At 51.5% G+C, this 17,453-nt stretch overlaps 1 protein-coding gene across 1 annotated transcript in view; it reads left to right on the plus strand.

Annotated features, from left to right (window-relative positions):
- The window catches only part of LOC116824712 (dedicator of cytokinesis protein 2-like), a 128,941-nt gene that overhangs the window by 3,972 nt on the left and 107,516 nt on the right, over positions 1 to 17,453 (plus strand). The window contains exons 2-4 of the mRNA XM_075066762.1: positions 8,902 to 8,985; positions 13,964 to 14,004; positions 14,372 to 14,427. Of these exons, the coding sequence (XP_074922863.1) occupies positions 8,902 to 8,985; positions 13,964 to 14,004; positions 14,372 to 14,427 (181 nt within the window). The remainder of the gene's footprint in view (positions 1 to 8,901; positions 8,986 to 13,963; positions 14,005 to 14,371; positions 14,428 to 17,453) is intronic.

Genomic DNA, 17,453 nt, shown 5'->3' on the forward strand with positions numbered 1-17,453 from the left:
TTCAATACTGTTTACAGGCATTAACTGTGAAACATTAGCATAGCCCACCAGGCCTTTAAACATACAGTGTGTTTCTCATGGCTGCTTTCAACACGTTCAGGGACTTTCCATAGGACTTGGGCACATTGTACATTCTTACAATCTTGGTAAACAGCAACACATTGGTTACAAAATTAACCAATTAGCCGAACAACAACAAATTTATTGCAAGTGTCCATGCTACATCCTGTTTGCATGCCAGATCCTTTGGCACAACACCACTGGGGCTTTGACACCTTAGGAAGGCGCCAAACCAGTGGCTTCCCTTGCAACACTAGCCCTCTCTTCCTCTTGTCGCTGCAGGACAAAACGCCTGAATTCTCTGATAACCAATCACTGTCTGATGGGGTGGGGCTTTTCTGGCCAACAGCTGTTAGCAAGTTTCCTCCTTCTCCTGCCAGCCAGGCAATCTGCACCAACACATGACATACTAGCTTTTAGATTTTAGCTGCTCCCATTTTAAGGCTGGACTCTGTCTTACAGAGACACCCCACAAATTGCAAATAGTTGGAGGGTGAAGTCTGCCTTGCTCTTCCCTGCCTCACTCGAGCTTTCAGTCATAAAACCCATTTAGCTCTCGAAAACACCACGCAACCAAAATCTGTTCTTAGAACCTGAAGCACAGACTGCCTCACTCACAGAAACTAGCATGGAGACATTCCTGTCCCAACAACATATGTCTTCCCAAAAGCTGGCACACACACCACCTGATTACAGGGGCTGCTTAAGTTTCTTAACAGCTTTTTACTTCATCTGAGTTTTTCTTAAGCTACCCACCACTGGAATCTTTCAAAAGGAAAGTACATGGATCCTTCACAATAGAAAACTTGGCTGTTAGGCACTGATACTTTCTTGATTAATCACATACACACCCTTCAGTTGCAGAATGCTTGCACAGATTACTCTGAGGATTTCTTTTCCATGAGATTTTTTAAACAGCAATTCATCCACTCTCCAAGAAATTTGTCCTTCCCTCTTCATCTAGGGCTTGCTCTAAAGGAACACTTTCCTGAAGCCACAACAGACTCTTTCTGGGTTCTACTTACATCCAGATTACTCTGCCCATCAGACGATTCCCTCACACAATTCCTTTTAGGCAAACTCATAGACTTTTCTAGATAAAGGCTAGAAGCATTCTCTTCCTTGGCCATGAACAAGTTAGGAATCTTTCTTTCTACTAAAACTGTTAGTGAGGTATACACTTACTCACCTTTCTGCTCTCCTCTTTGCCGGCTGGGGTATCACTCTGTCAGACAGAGCTGCTACCCCCTTTTCCAACCACACATTAGCAATTGCAAAACTACAAGCACCAGAATTGGTCTGATCTTCTGGATTTTGCTAATGACACTAACTGGATGCCACCTAGTTATAATGCCATTCTCCCCGTAGAACCAAACTTAGGATATTCTTCCTCCTGGGCTTTAGATGAATTTGAACCAACTCTGAGACAATGCATCCCCCAACCATCACAGGCTGAAAGGCACCCTTCTGTCTGCTTCACAGACACATTCTCCTTCACCAGACACATCATATAACAAGCTGGGATTTTCCTTCCCTTGTCCAGCCACAGGGGCTTTCACAGACAACTGCTTGGAGACTCGAGGTAGCTTCCTCCAAGGCAAGTCAATACCCCTGACACACCACAGGCACATTTCTTTACTGTCACATTCCTCCACAACAGGGAACAGGTAAGGATAGGGACATTCCTTTTCCACTATTCCTGTCTCCCAACGCTGACTAGACCAACCATCTGACACAAGGCTGCCTAGGCTCATACCAAACTTTCTCACCAGTAACCCATTGCCACTTCCAACAGATAAACTGCTGCTTTTTCAGCTACACTGAGCTACTTCCAGCAAATCAAGTTACCCTTTTTCAGGTTCACTTTTAATAGAGCTGTATTAGCTAACAATTCATTACCACAACACAAAATTTACCTTTCCTTTCCTCAGTTAGGGCTTCACCTGACATTTACTTCAATCTGCTCCTGAGAAACATTTCTCCCAATGAGGAGCTTTTGCTTAGATCTAACTCCAGATTCACTTCTGAGACATTAGACAGACATTTAGAAACTCCACTCACAGACACACTGGCTTTCTTGCACAGACAACAGCTATTACCGCCCAGGTTAGACCCATCTCCCCTGGCCATGGCAAACTGGTTAGACACAGAAAACTGCCCAGAGTAATACCACATATTAACAGTAGTTATAAATGGGATAGTCAGAGGATACAATTTCTGGTATCTTTCCTTCTTCTTTGAATTGGATCCGCGCAAAGTCTGCAGTTTCCTGTTCCATCTTGCGATCCCTGTTGTATCTTGTAAACTTCTCTTCAGCAGCCCGTAACATCAGATGCCCCTTATGACTCTTCTTTCCTGATTCGCGTGCCCCATTAACAGCTATCTCAGTTCTTGAATTTGTAGCTTTCTGTTTTAAAGCTATTCCCTTTCAGAACACAAAATCTTCCCAGGGCTTTTTATAAGACCCTTCATATGCTCCTTGCTCACCCATTGCAACTGCTCTTTAACCAACCAAACCTCAATCAAATTTCAAATTTAGGATAGTGTGGGGTTCTGACCGCAAAAGCTTAATTGCCTGGTTTGTGATCCTAGCACCACTACGCACTAGGACGAATGTGGTTTTTCTGGCGGGACCCAAACTGAGAGTGCCAAATCAGGACCAATTGCTCAAACGAGGGCAGTACAGCCCCAAGCTGGGTTTTTTCCACCCTCTAAGGCAAACCAAAAACAGCAGCACAAAGACTTCGGTGTCACCCCTCTGGCTAACCGCAAGTCACACAAAGCAATTTCCTAGACACTCCAGTCTGCCAGTATCACCCAGTCCCACACGTCCTGGGGATGAATGGTTTATGAAAAACCCACACACCCAGGTAAAAGAACAGATTTCTCAACCGATCCCAAAGACCAAGCCCCGCGAGACGCCCAGGTCAATATAACCCCTCAGATCATACCCACAAATCACGCTAGCTGTTGCCAGTCCTTTAGAATCTAAAATCTAAAGGTTTTATCAATAAAAAGGAAAAAAGATAGGAGGTGAGAAGCTAGAAATGGGTTAAAACTGAAATCAATTACATACAGTAATGGCAAAGTCCTTAGTTCAGGCTGTAGACAGAGATGATAACTGCTGGTTCAAAATTGAGTCTCTGGAGTACATCCCCCCGCTGGATGGTCATTCAGTCCCTTGTGTAGGAGCTTCAGCTTGCAGCAAAGTCCCCTCCAGAGTTTACAGAACAGGATTGAAGACAAAATGGGAGATCAGGCCCTTCGCCTTATATAGACTTTTCCAGGTGTAAGAACACTTAGTCTCTTTGTTCCTCACTTGGAAAGTTACAGCAAAAATGGAGTTTGGCAGTCACATGGCCAGTTCTGCTCAACTCCAGTGAGTCACAGGCGTATCCGCCTTCTCTGCAATGGGTCATTGTGTTAGTTGATGGTCCCTTAATGGCCATCAAAGCAGGCTAAGCAAGAGCCGACACCAGCTTGTCTGAACTTTTCCAGTAACGACAGACAAGTTGAAAATACAGACAATACCCACAGCCCAATATTCATAAACTTCAACTACAGAAAATGATACAGATATACAGACAGCATAATCCTAACCAGTAACCCGTAACTGGTCTTAGACACCTATAATGACCCCTTTACAAGGATTTGGTGGCCACTGACAGAACCGTGGTTGCAAACTTTCGACCCATGTTCTATATGGTTCCCATTTATATCAATAACATCAACAGGGTTCTGGTTCATCATGTTTTTAAGCATCATCTTCAGCACCCGTTGAAGCCTTTTCCACCAGACCGTTGGACCTGGGGGTGGTACGCTGAGGCCAGTTATGCTGGACCCACATTTTCTCACAAGCGCCGGAAGCAGGGCGACATAAGTTGGACCCTGGTCCGTTAAGACTTCCTTGGGGAACCCCACCCCGGTGAAAATTGTCAGCAGCGCATCTGCCACCGGTGTCGCTTTGCGATAGGGACAAAGGCCAGCGCCTCGGGTAGCGGAGTGGCGAAATCCACCCCAAACCAGGTTGTATTTCTTCCCAAGCCAGGTCGTCTTGCTGAGAGGTCCCACTATACTCCAATCGCCCCTTCTGAAAGGTTCTTCATGATGGGTAAAGGCCTCAAAGCTGCTTTCCCCCTTGTCCCGGGCCTTCCCCACCCTCTTGGCAGAGGGTCAACAGGATGTGGCAGCACTGTCGACCTGGTAAAGACGCTCAAGGCCAGTAAAAGTTCTGTAGCAGCCTCTGCTGGTGCGCCGGATTCACCTGGTGTCCTGGCGAGAGGGATGTCCATGGGCCAGATACAGTAGCTTGTGGAAGAACTTCTGGGACGCATCCCAGCTGCTTCCTGATCCCCATGACCCCTACTTCCCCTGGGGGAGCCCATTCTCGTAGCAGGAACCCCTTCTCCCACAGGAACCTCTCCTTGCAACCTCTCCAGGGTTCCGTACCCGCTACTGAGGTCAGCCCGGTCCGCGCTGGGCTTCCGCAAGGAGGAATCTTTCTGCAACTAGGCCTGAACTCAGCAGCTGGAAACAGGGATGGGGACCGGCTACTCTCTGCTGGCTGGGTCTGAGGCCGCAGCCTCTCTAAGGCCCATGCCCCGGGGCGTTCCCGCGCCCCAGGTAGGGGTCCTGCACATCGGGCCGAGTACCTTCCCCATTGCGGGGTGCAGTGCCCTTTGCCCGACTCTGAACGAAGTCACTACAGGGCACTCTGGGTGTTACTAGGCCAGTCCTACGAGGTCCCCTCCCATTTAACAAGGTCCGTGGGCAAATGTGGGTGTACTCCCACGCCTTGGGGCCATCGCTTGGCCCCCCACTTCAGGTGTACCCTCACCACGGGCACCTTTGAATGGGGTCCGCGCCAACAGCCCATCAGGGTCAGGTCAAATGATCGCACCATTCGTCTGAGGCCACCCCTCGGGCCGGGCAAAGCGTAACCACCCATTTCTGGCCGTGTCCCCAGTATCCCAAGTGACCCTCCCTCCATCTACCTCCAGGGAAAAAAGGCACTCTTCCGGAGGGGCAGCCCCGCACCCACCTGGTAAACCAAAAACGCCGGAGCACTGGAGCATCCAGCCCCCCAGAGGAGCTGACCTGGGGACTCCTCCCTCCTTCACAGGTGGTATGTTGCCAGCCCCCCTTTCCTGGGAAGGTAGCCACTTCCTCTGACTGGGTTTTTTACCCAGTCCAACGCCTCGCGGGTTGGATCTGCTTGTATCTGTCCTGCAGCTTGGGGCATTGGGCCCGTATGAGCCTTGTTGGCGCACATGATAGCAGCCCATTCCATGGTCCGCCTTGAGTGGGTCGGAGGGACCTGACCGACCTAGATGTTCCCCTTTTGGAGGGTTCTCCATAGGCCCCGTGCTGGAGGTCCCATGATGACTCTCTATCTGCATTGAGGCAGGCCTGTTTCTTCGAGACGCCTCCTTGCTTCCCATCCCTGCCCAACTGTCCACAAATTGGTTGGCCAGCTGGCCTGTTGCTGGCGGGTTCTCCGGCTTCTGGTCCTCAACCACAGCCTCGGGTCGGAACGGGCACTGCTCATATACAGGTGCTCCAGATGGAACCGGTCAAGCAGGTTCCTCTTAGTTTGGGCCCCGCTGTCACACTTGCGGGGCACACCCCTGCGCCTGTTTGGCCAGTTGTAAGGTATGTCTCACGAGTTTTACGCTGGCTCCGAACTTTTTCCGGTACAATCTCAGGAGTCAGCCCAAACTCGCGGAGCAGGGCCTGTTTGAACAGTTCGTAGTTCCCACCGCCTCCGCCAGCCTTTCAGTCGGCTGTACACCTCCACAGGCTGTGGAGGTCCAGTAAGGGGAGATTGAGATCCTGCTCTGCAGGGCCAACCCTGTGCAGCTTGCAGGCATTTCAAAGGCCGTCAGGAAGGTATCTATGTCCTCCCTCCTTACGCCGGGCCAGCAAGTGCTTATCAAAGCTCTTTGTAGGCTTGGTCCCCGCTCACTCACTGCAGCCAAGGGCCTCACGCTCCTCAGCCGGGCCAGGTCCATCTCATCTTTTAGCGCTGGTTCTCCTCATGTTTAACGCTGTTTTCCTTCTCCTCCACTCTTGCCTCCTAACTCGACCCTCCTCCTGTCTCCAGCTCATTTCATTTCCACCGCATCTTCTCCATGGATGCCGAAGCGTCGCCGGGAGGATGCCTGCTGGCGGGGTGAGCTTCGCCGGCAGATCCCCGCTGGCCGGGGGGGCACAGGTGCCCTCGGAATCGCTGGCCTCCTCCCCGGCCTTCCCCTAGGCCTAGGAAGGGGGGGTCTCGGGACAGCCCTCAGCCCGCTGGCTGAGCACTCCCAGCGGGACAGACAGCTGTGCCTGCGCTGCATCTGCCACTGCTTCCTCAGAGACAGGGCTCCGTTCAAATTCGAACAATTCCCTCCTCCAGCTGGCATCAGCCTGGGTCTTTGGTGAGAGCCTCCTCTGTGCAGCCCCCCTCTGCTTGCACAGACTCCAGCAGGGTCACCTTGCACCGCTTGGCATACATCTTCCTGCTGGTCACTCACAGGGCCGGGGTGCTCGCTGCTCCCCACAGTTTTCCAGGGGGACGCCCTAGTGCACCAGCCCTTCTTGAGGTCACCACCTCCATCTGGCCAAGGTCGAGCTGCGACTCCTCCGCCCCAGGACGCGCTCGCTGCAATCCCCCGGGGACCCTGTTACTGCAAAGTCCTTCTCACTGGGCAACACTCCAGAGTTAACCACCCCTTTGTTTTACTGCTCCCACAGTCCACTTAACTGCAGGAAGCGGCCGTCCACAAGGGGTGCATATCTCCGCCGCTGCCACAGTTTGTCAGGAGTGTGGGGGAGTCCGGCCCTGCACCCTCTTCCTGGACCCCACAGGGACTCTTAGCCAGCCAGTAAAAACAGAAGGTTTATTGGACACAGAACAGGAACGGCAGGTTACAGAGAGTTGCAGGCGAACAGTCAGGACCCTCAATCGAGTCCTTCTGGGCTTCAGGGGCTTGGATCACCAAGTTAGGATACGCCTGAATTCCGCCCCACAGCCCCAAACCCAAACTGAAACTACTCCCTCCTGCCAGCCCCTTCCCTTTGTCCTCCTCCCAGGCAAAGGTGTTGACCTTCTTACCTTACCTAGCTCAGGTTCCAGGCTCTGGTATAGCGTCCATCTCCTAAAGTCCTCCCCTGCTCTCCCTCGTCCCTACAAGACAGCCCCTACTCCATCACATCTGGATGCATGGTGATGGGACACCGAGGGCTGTGGGGCTGTGCATGGCAAGTGGGTGGGAACTTAAGCCACTTGGAGTGCAGTTGCGATTTTCTGTTCTTTCTGCTTAGGATCCCACAGGGCGGCTCATCCCCAGGGCATCTCCCCCGCCTGTCTCTCCTCAGAGCAGCAGCTGCAGCAGCCAGTGTCTTGTTTTGGGAGGGGTTTTTACAGCAATACCCATGTGGTCATGTCAGAGATCTCTGCTGGGCGCAGCAGGCAGGGTGGGCTGACCCATAGTTCCTGGAGGTTCATTCCACAGCCTGGCACCGGCCCCTGACACACCTCAGGTGCCAGCACACACGGCTTCACCCTGGTGCTGATGGGTCCCAGAGGCCCTGGCAGCCTCCTCCCGGGGCTCTTTCAACTCTGGGCTGAGGGTGCACGTTGGAGGTAAGGCCTGAGACCTTGAACCTGGAAGTTGAAGTTTTGTGCAGCTCTTTGTGTGATATTTTATGCAAATTACTTAATGAGCTAATTTGCATGCTTAGAATTGTGCATATTTAATAGTTTGGCTTGTTACCACACCCTGCCTCGAGCAGAGGGCGGGTGTGCAGCTGCTGGCTGCTGGGGGCCACTGAGTGGTGGTGGGTGCTGGTGACCTGCGCTGTTGGCTGCTGAAGGCTGCAAGGGTCCTGGGATGGAGGGTGGGTGGCAGCTGGGGGTGGGACCCTGGTGCCAATAGAGGGTGCCCCTAGCTGGGCCAGTGGGAGAACAGGGGGAGGAGGCGCCCAGCTGCCTGCAGAGCTACCCCCCAGTCTGCTAGTGCCCAGCACGCAGAGCTGCAGGATGGGCAGAGCCAGGCTGCGCTGTGGGCATGTGGGAAGGAGTAGCTTGGGTGGGAGCATCCCTCTGGGCACTTGACAGCCCTGGTCCTGGGTGCAGTGAAATCCCCACTCCACAAGGAAGCTGGATCCTGCTGTGCTCATCCCCAGCCTGCCCACACTGCTCACGCCCATGTCCCTGGCTGGCAGCACCCTGCAGATCTCCCCTCAGCCTCGTGGCAGCTCCCGGACCCAACCTGCTTCCAGCTCCATCTACACCCTCTATGCTGGCGCTGCTGAACTCAGACCCCTCGGGAGCCCCAAGACTGGCCACGCTGGGTCTCAGAGTGGGCAGGACCCCCCAGGGTGCTCATCTGTGCAGTGTCATAGAGGGGTCTCTCCTGCCCCCCAGCCCCAGCCAGTCACTTCCCCCATGACTGCGCTGCCCTGAGTACAGGCTGGGAGATGGCAGCATGGGGCCTGGCACGGTGCGGGTGACAGACAGGTCAGAGATGAAGGGGGCATGTTGTGCCTCTCGCTGTCGGGGGTGACTGGGGGCTGGCTCAGCCTGGCACACCAGTAGCAGTGGTTGTGACAATGGGGCAGCACCAGGACCGAAGGGCAGCCCCACCCCGTGCTGGGGAACAGCTAAGGCAAGTTGTCCACATGGCACTGAGAGGCCGAGCTCAGACAGCAAGTGTGCCAGGTTCCCCCTAGCCCCAGGGACGGATGAGCTGGGCTGGGTGAGGCAGTGAGAGGGCAGAGCCACCTGCAGGGGTCTGGGGTCTGGAGCTGCCCCCTCTCACCACCCCCCTAACTCCCCTGGCTGTTGTTTTGCAGCTTTGTGGAACTTTTCGGGCACGAACGAGCATCACCTGCCACTGCAGATCGGGGATACAGTGCACATCCTACAGGCCTCAGAGGGTGAGTGGGGGAACTGGCTCCATAGACCCCAGGAGAATCCTCTTGGACCTCTCACCGCCTGTGAAACCATCAGCCACACTCTTCTTGAAATCGCGTCCTTCCTCGGCTTCTGGGACTCTGCCCTCTCCTGGTCCTCCTCCTCTCTCAGCTCCCTTCAGCGGATCTCCTCATACCCCTCCTGCTTTCTGTGTGGTGTCCTCTTCTCTTCTCCCTCTGCACCAGGGCTCTCATAACCCCATCTGCAACCACAGAGTCAGTCACCCTCTCTATGCCCGACTCACTGATCTTCCTCTGCTCCAGACCGTCTCCTTCAGGCCAAACGACAATCTGGGCCTTTCTCTCTGACACCTCCTCGGGACTGTCTAGCTGCCAGCTCCAGCTCCTAGTCTTCCCCCAAGCCCTCCCTGCTTGGACAATGTCACCATCCTGCTCTGTCACTCAGGCCTGTAACTGGGGCATTGTCTTCACCCCAGCCTCTCGCCAGGTCCTCCCATGCAGCTGTGTGTAAATCTGGCTGGTTTCTTCTGCAGAGCATCTGCGAGACAGGGCCTTTCGTCTCCCTCCCCACAACTCCCACTCTCCCCCAGGCTCTGATCAGGATGGCTCCATTACTGATCCATCCCGGCCTGCTCAGAGCCATGCAGCTCCTAACCCATCATAGAATATCAGGGTTAAATTGGAAGGGACCTCAGGAGGTATCTAGTCCAACCCCCTGCTCAAAGCAGGACCAACCCCCAACTAAATTATCCCAGCCAGGGCTTTGTCAAGCCTGACCTTAAAAACCTCTAAGGAAGGAGATACCACCACCTCCCTAGGGAACCCATTCCAGTGCTTCTCCACCCTCCTTGTGAAATAGTGTTTCCTAATATCCCAACCTAAACCTCCCCCACTGCAACTTGAGACCATTGCTCCTTGTTCTGTCATCTGTCACCGCTGAGAACAGCTGAGCTCCATCCTCTTTGGAACCTCCCTTCAGGTAGTTGAAAGCAGTTATCAAATCCCACCTCACTCTTCTCTTCTGCAGACTAAATAACCCCAGTTCCCTCAGCCTCTCCTCATAAGTCATGTGCTCCAGTCCCCTAATTATTTTCATTGTCCTCTGCTGGACCCTTTCCAATTTGTCCACATCACTTCTGTACTGTGTGGATCAAAACTGGACGCAATACTCCAGGTGTGGCCTCACCAGTGCCGAATAGAGGGGAATAATCACTTCCCTTGATCTGCTGGCAATGCTCCTACTAATACATCCCAATATGCCGTTGGCCTTCTTGGCAACCAGGGCACACTGCTGACTCCTATCCAGCTTCTCATCCACTGTAATCCCCAAGTCTTTTCTGCAGAATTGCTGCTTAGCCAGTCAGTCTTCAGCCTGTAGCAGTGCATGGGATTCTTCCATCCTAAGTGCAGGACTCTGCACTTGTCCTTGTTGAACCTCATCAGATTTATTTTGGCCCAGTCCTCCAATTTGTGTAGGTCACTCTGGACCCTATCCCTACCCTCTAGCGTATCTACTTCTCCCCACAGCTTAGTATCATCTGTGAACTTGCTGAGGGTTCAATCCATCCCATTATCCAGATCATTAATAAAGATGTTGAACAAAACTGGCCCCAGGACCGACCCTTGGGGTACTCCACTTGATACCAGCTGCCAACTAGACATGGAGCCATTGATCGCTACCCATAGAGCCCGACGATCTAGCCAGCTTTCTATCCACCTTATAGTCCATTCATCCAGCCCATATACTTTAACTTGCTGGCAAAAATACTGCGGGAGACCATATCAAAAGCTTTGCTAAAGTCAAGATAGATCACATCGTCCGCTTTCCCCATATCCACAGAGCCAGTTATCTCCTCATAGAAGGCAGTCAGGTTAGTCAGGCATGACTTGCCCTTGGTGAATCCATACTGACTGTTCCTGATCACCTTCCTCTCCTCCAAGTGCTTCAAAATAGATTCATTGAGGACCTGGTCCATGATTTTGCTGGGGACTGAGGTGAGGCTGACCAGTCTGTAGTTCCCCGGATTCTCCTTCTTCCATTTTTTAAATATGGGCCCTAGATTTGCCTTTTTCCAATCATCTGGGACCTCCCCTGATCACCACGATTTTCAAAGATAATGGCCAATGGCTCTGCAATCAGATCAGCCAACTCCCTCAGCACCCTCAAATGCATTAGATCTGGACCCATGGACTTGTGCATGTCCAGCTTTTCTAAACAGTCCTTAACCTGTTCTTTCTCCACAGAGGGCTGGTCACCTCCTCCCCATGCTGTGCTGCCCAGTGCAACAGTCTGGGAGCTGACCTTGTCTGTGCAGACCCAGGGCAAAAAAGCAATGAGTACTTCAGCTTTTTCCACATCATCTGTCATTAGGTTGCCTGCCCCATTCAGTAAGGGTCCCACAATTTCCCTGACCACCTTCTTTTTGCTAACATACCTGTAGAAACCCTTCTTGTTACCCTTCACATCCCTTGTTAGCTGCAACTCCAATTGTGCCCTGACCTTCCTGATTACACCTCTGCATGCTCAAGCAATATCTTTATACTCCTCCCTAGTCATCTGTCCAAATTTCCACTTCTTGTAAGCTTCCTTTCTGAGTTTAAGCTCACTGAAGATTTCACTGTTGAGCCAAGCTAGTTGCCTGCCATATTTGCTATTTTTTCTGCACATTGGGTTGGTTTGTTCCTGTGCCCTCAATAAGGCTTCTTTAAAATACAGCCAGCTCTCCTGGACTCCTTTCCCCCTCGTATTAGCCTCCCAGGGGATCCGTCCATCAGTTCACTAAGGGAGTCAAAGTCTGCTTTTCTGAAGTCCAGAGTCTGTATTCTGCTGCTGTTCTTCTTCCTTGTGTCAGGATCCTGAACTCAACCATCTCGTGGTCACTGCCTCCCAGGTTCCCATTCACTTTTGCTTCCCCTACTAATTCTTCCCAGTTTGTGAGCAGCAGTATGCCCACAGCACCCTCCGCTGGCTGCCCCTTCTCCACTGGATCCAACATGAGCTGCTCGTCTTCTCTTTCACAGCATGACCCATCCCCATGCTGCCTGTCTGCGATCACCTCCCATCAGCCCGTGACACCAGCCTCCAGGACTCACTTGTTCCAGGTTCAAACAAGCTCCTTGGTGCCTTCTCCCCTGCCCCCAAACTGGGGAGCAGCTCCCTGTAAACCTCTGAAAAACTAACTCATTGTCTGGCTTCGAACCCCCTGAGCACTCTGCTCTGCCACCCCGTGTGACGATGCGGTTCTAGCGGGACCCAACTGAGAGTTCCAATTCAGGACCAATTGCTCAAACAGGACAGTCACATCCCAAGGCTGGGGTTTTTCCACCTCTAAGGCAAACCAAACCAACCAGACAAAAATGACTTTGGTTTCACCCCACTGGCTAACCACAAGTCACACAAGCAATTTCCTTAGACACTCCAGTCTTCCAGTATCACCACCAGTGCCACCCGTCCTGGGATGAATGGTTATGAAAACCAACACCCCAGTAAAAGATAAAGGTTCTCTCGATCCCAAAGGACCAAGCCCCAGACCAGGTCAATATACACATCAGATCTTACCACAAATCACGCTGTTGCCAATCCTTTAGAATCTAAAATCTAAAGGTTTATTCATATAAAAGGAAAAAAGATAGAGATGAGAGCTAGAACTGGTTAACTGGAATCAATTACACACAGTAATGGCAAAGTTCTTAGTTCAGGCTTGTAGCAGTGATGGAGTAAACTGCAGGTTTCAAAATCAAGTCTCTGGAGAACATCCCCGGCTGGGATGGGTCATCAGTCCTTTGCGTAGAGCTTCAGCTTGTAGCAAAGTCCCTCCAGAGGTAAGAAGCAGGATTAAAGACAAGATGGAGATGAGGCCTCCGCCTTATATAGGCTTTTCCAGGTGTAAGAACACTCCTTTGTTCCTGCTGTGGAAAGTTACAGCAAAATGGAGTCTGCAGTCACATGGGCCAGTTTCTGCATACCCTGCTGAGTCACAAGGTGTATCGCCCCCCTCTCAATGGGTCAATTTGTTGTTGTAGCTAATGGTCCTTAATGGGCCATCAAGCAGGCTAAGCTGAGCTGACACCAACTTGTCTGGGATCTTTCCCAGTAACACAACACAAGTTTGAAATACAGACAGTACACAGCCAATATTCATAACTTCAACTACAAAAGGATACAGACACACAGACAGCAGAATCATAACCAGTAACCTGTGACCTGGTCTTAGACACTTTATATGACCCCTTTACATAGGATTTGGTGCCACTACAGGACCTTGGTTGCAACCCATGTTCTATATGGTCCCAGTTTATATCAATAACGTCACACCCCGCCAAAAAAAAAACCTGAGTGTGATTCGAGGGCTGGTGTGCTGAGACCACCGCCTGCCACGCTGGCCATGGTCTGGTGGTTCTCTTGGCTCCCTGGCAGTCTGTCTCCGCTCGTCTCTTGTATACGGGTTGTCAGCTCCTTGGGCAGGGCCTCTCTGTTCTGGGTTTGGCTCCAAGGCGCTTTGAGACACAACAATATACAACAGTAGCAGCCAGCCCCCAGTAATACCTCCCCTCAGCAGCCAGTCCCCCCACTCCAGTCCCCCTAGCCACCGCTCCTGCTGGGAGAGGCCTGGACTGAGGTAGCCGGGAGCTCCCCCAACCCAGCCAGGGATCCTGCCCTGCCCCCCCCCACAGCGCCCCCTGCTGGGAGAGACTGGGGCTGCAGTCACCTGGAGCTCCCCGCAGCCAGGAATCCTGCCCCTTCCCCCCCACAGCGCCCCCTGCTGGGAGAGACTGGGACTGCAGTCACCTGGAGCTCCCCGCAGCCAGGAATCCTGCCCCTTCCCCCCCACAGCGCCCCCTGCTGGGAGAGACTGGGGCTGGGGTAGTTGGGAGCTCCCCCCAGCCAGGAATCCTGCCCCCCCACAGCAGCCCCTGCTGGGATAAGTGCTCTCCTTTCAGAGGCCCTTGGGTGTCTCACTGGCTATTGTTCTGCTTGCAGGCTGGTACCGAGGGTACTCGCTCAGGAACAGAGCCACCTGGGTAAGTCTGCTGCTCCCTGCGGTGCAGAGAGGCCGGGGTGCTCGTCCTCTCCATTGTCCCTGGGCCGGGGCCCACAGCTGCTGTGGGGCGCTGGGGACACAGCGCATGGCCTGAGGCTGAGCTCACGCTCTCGCCTCATGGCGTCCCCTGCAGGAAATCACCGGGCCTTGCGGGGAGTGACTTTAACCTGGTGTGGGGGCTCCCAGCCTCCCCCTGACACCTGCTCTGGCCCCATCGAGGACCTGGCCTTGGGCTGACCCACATCCGACTGGATCGGGGGTTCCTGCCCCATGGGGGCCGACACCCCGCCCTCTGGCTCTGCCCCCCAGATCAGGGTCGCTGTGCTGACAACTTCTCCTCTCCCCAGGGCATATTCCCTGTCACTCTGATTCACCTGAAGAGCGCCCATGTGGAGCACAGGGGGTAGGTACCGGGGGAGCGGGGGGCAGGGAAGGGCTCTGGGCTGAGTCAGCGAATGTTTTACTGGTCAGGGGGCTGGGTCCTCCCTGACCTGCACCTCATTGGGCCCATCACCACCCCCCACCCCCGTCCCAGTGCTCGGCCATGCCCTGCCCCCCCTTCCCATCCCAGCGCTTGGCTGGGTCCTGTCCCCAGGAGCGGCGCCAGGGTATCTGACGCCTTAGGCGGATGGCCATTTCGCCGCCCACCCGCGGGTCCGGTGGAGCTGCCACAGTCATTTCGGCGGGCGGTCCGCTGGTCTAAAGGCTCCTGTGGACCTGCCACAGGCATGACTGCCGTAGGTCCGCTGGAGCCTTTAGACTAGCGCACCGTCCGCCGAAATGACTGCGGCAGCTCCACCGGAGCCTTTCCAGCAGCGGACCGCCCGCCGAAATGACTGCGGTAGGTCCCCCAGACCCGTGGGGGGCGGCGAAATGGCCATCCGCCTAGGGCGTCAGATACCCTGGCGCCGCTCCTGCACCACCCATTATCAATTGCATTACCTCAGCAGGTCCCTGCAATAGACTTCTTTCCAGTACCTGTGACCAGTTTGAAAATGCAGTGACAGAGAACAGCTTATTTAAAACAAGTATCACTTTTTTGGCCAGTAAGGGGGACAAACAGAGAGAAATGAATTAAAACAATAAAAACGTAAACACATGTTTTCTGGCCTAAACTTGGCATTTGCCTCATCCTGGTAAGTAGGCTTAACTTAGCCTTGGTACCCCTGCCCATTCTCTTAGGGACCAAGTTGAAGCCTGCTTTTCTGCAGAACCTCTCTCTCTCTTCTCTGAGATTCAGCTTTTTAACCACTTGCAGGTCCTTATTTGAGAGTTCCCGCCTTAAAGACCCTGGGATTTCAAGCTGGAACCTTTCCCCGACCCACTACATCTCAACCCTCCTGTGGGACCAACCAGACCCTGATTCCATATCAGTGGTGGTAAACCCCAAAGAAATCACCTCAATTTTCTGGTGGGATACTGGAAATTGGAGTAGTCTACCGCCATTAAATTTCTGGTCCTGCAGACCAAAGCTAACTAACCTGATTTAACTCTTAGTTATCCCTTAGCCAGCAACACAATATCCACTAAGACCACAGATATTGATAAAATTAATGCAGATAATTCCCACAGTTTTCATTCCTTCCCCCTGTCTTCAGATGTTCAGCTGCATGCTTGTGTTCTTTCTATGTGCTGCACTGGCTCTGGCCAAATAGCAGGTTCCAAACAAGCTGTTCAGTAAGACCACATGACTTGGGTTAGTAGCAAAGGCACCCGGCCAGGTTTATTGTCAATGAAGCATGGTGCTAACGCTTAAGAGCAATGGTTACAGGTACACTAACATATGTGTGCCCATAACAATGGACCAGCTCAGTCAATGTTGGGACTTTCCACTGCCCCCTAGGTCAGACAAAGGGTTAAAGGTAGGTATTTCAACATTTATAGACTGAGACAAACAATCTGGGATAAACAACTTAGGTATCATCTTATGCGTTTCATGACATGTTTGCAACCTCCCCCGGTCCTTTCTTATTGATGTTTCCGACAAAACATTCCTATTCACCACTTCTTTTTGTACTTTTACTCCCGATGTTTCAGACAAAATATCACGATTGATTACTTTTGCCAAACCATAGTATCATGTGGTAAGTTGGAATATTCTTGTGCTGATCTGCTGGAATGTGTTTACATATTCAGTGTGTTTTAGCAATGCTAGCAACACTGGTGCCAAGTTCGTGTACCAGACACCAACCTGCAGGCAAGCATCTGCTTTTGACATGACCCGACTGTTGCTCATAGCACAACTTTTGCTGACTCTGGTCTAGGCCTCAGGCCTTGCACCAGGCCCATGCTTCAGGGTGTCTTTTGTTCTACTACATTCCTTCTACACCCCTTCCTTCACCCCGCATTCCCACAGAAAGTACAAGCCTGAAGCAGTACTCCATGGTGCATGGTGAACTCTTACTGAATGGTCTCTCCATTTCCCTCACATCTCTCACAACAGAACAGAACTGGTACCTCTGAATATGCAGTCTTAAGTAGTCTAGAGAATTTGGCCTCTAATTTACTTAATGCTGTTTGATTACTTTTGGCTTTAGGCTTGGATAGTAAAAGAGACTGGTCAGTTTCTAATCAGCCTTCACTTTCTGGTCACAGGCATTCAAAGGCTATAGTGATGGGCACTAACGTGAATGAATGAATGGATAGAATGTGAACTTGTTCTTCTTAAAAAAAAAGTTCCACAGGTTTGCTTTGTTTTGGTTTGGTTTTTTTGTTTAATGCAGAAATGTCTCTCTTAATCTAAGGTTTTATAAGAGATTGCTTTCACTAAATGTACATTGTTGGCCATATTTGACTACCATATGTCTTTATAATCCTGTGAAAGTAGATTAAAAAGTCATATTTGCACTAGTGAAATATGGCTTTCTGCATCAAAGTCATGAGGTAGGATTTTTGTGGTTTACCAGTGGGAATTTTGCTTTCTTTTAAAATATATAATTATATCCTATGAATATGTGTGTTTACTGTATACTCTGTAATATTCTTAATTTACTAGGCAAATCATTGCTTCACTTTGTTTTACATAATAGCAATGATTAGCTATGAGCTTGGGGATACATTTTCAAAGTGTTTTTGAATTTCATCCATTACACTCACATTGATTTTATGGCAGTGAGTGGTTAAAACTTCATGAAATACCCTAACAATGTATCACTTTCTGTCCAGGTCAGGAGTCTTCTTTCTGGTGTTTATTTTAAAAAATTGAAAGTTAGGGTTCTTGCGTGCTTTCCTACTTCAAAGTAATATTTAAAAATGAATATTACTAGTTAATAGTGGAATTGTACCTTTACAAGGATTTTAAAATGTTCAAGAACAGAAAAAATGCTACATTTCTATTCTTTTGTTCAGTGGTTTTGAACAAGCTGCTAATAATGCTCAATTTGCAATGCAGAGTGGATTTAAACTATAGCCTGCTCTTCCATAGCAAAA

This window comes from Chelonoidis abingdonii, chromosome 5 (genome assembly GCF_003597395.2).
Source record: "Chelonoidis abingdonii isolate Lonesome George chromosome 5, CheloAbing_2.0, whole genome shotgun sequence".
Classification (NCBI taxonomy): Eukaryota; Metazoa; Chordata; order Testudines; family Testudinidae; genus Chelonoidis; species Chelonoidis abingdonii.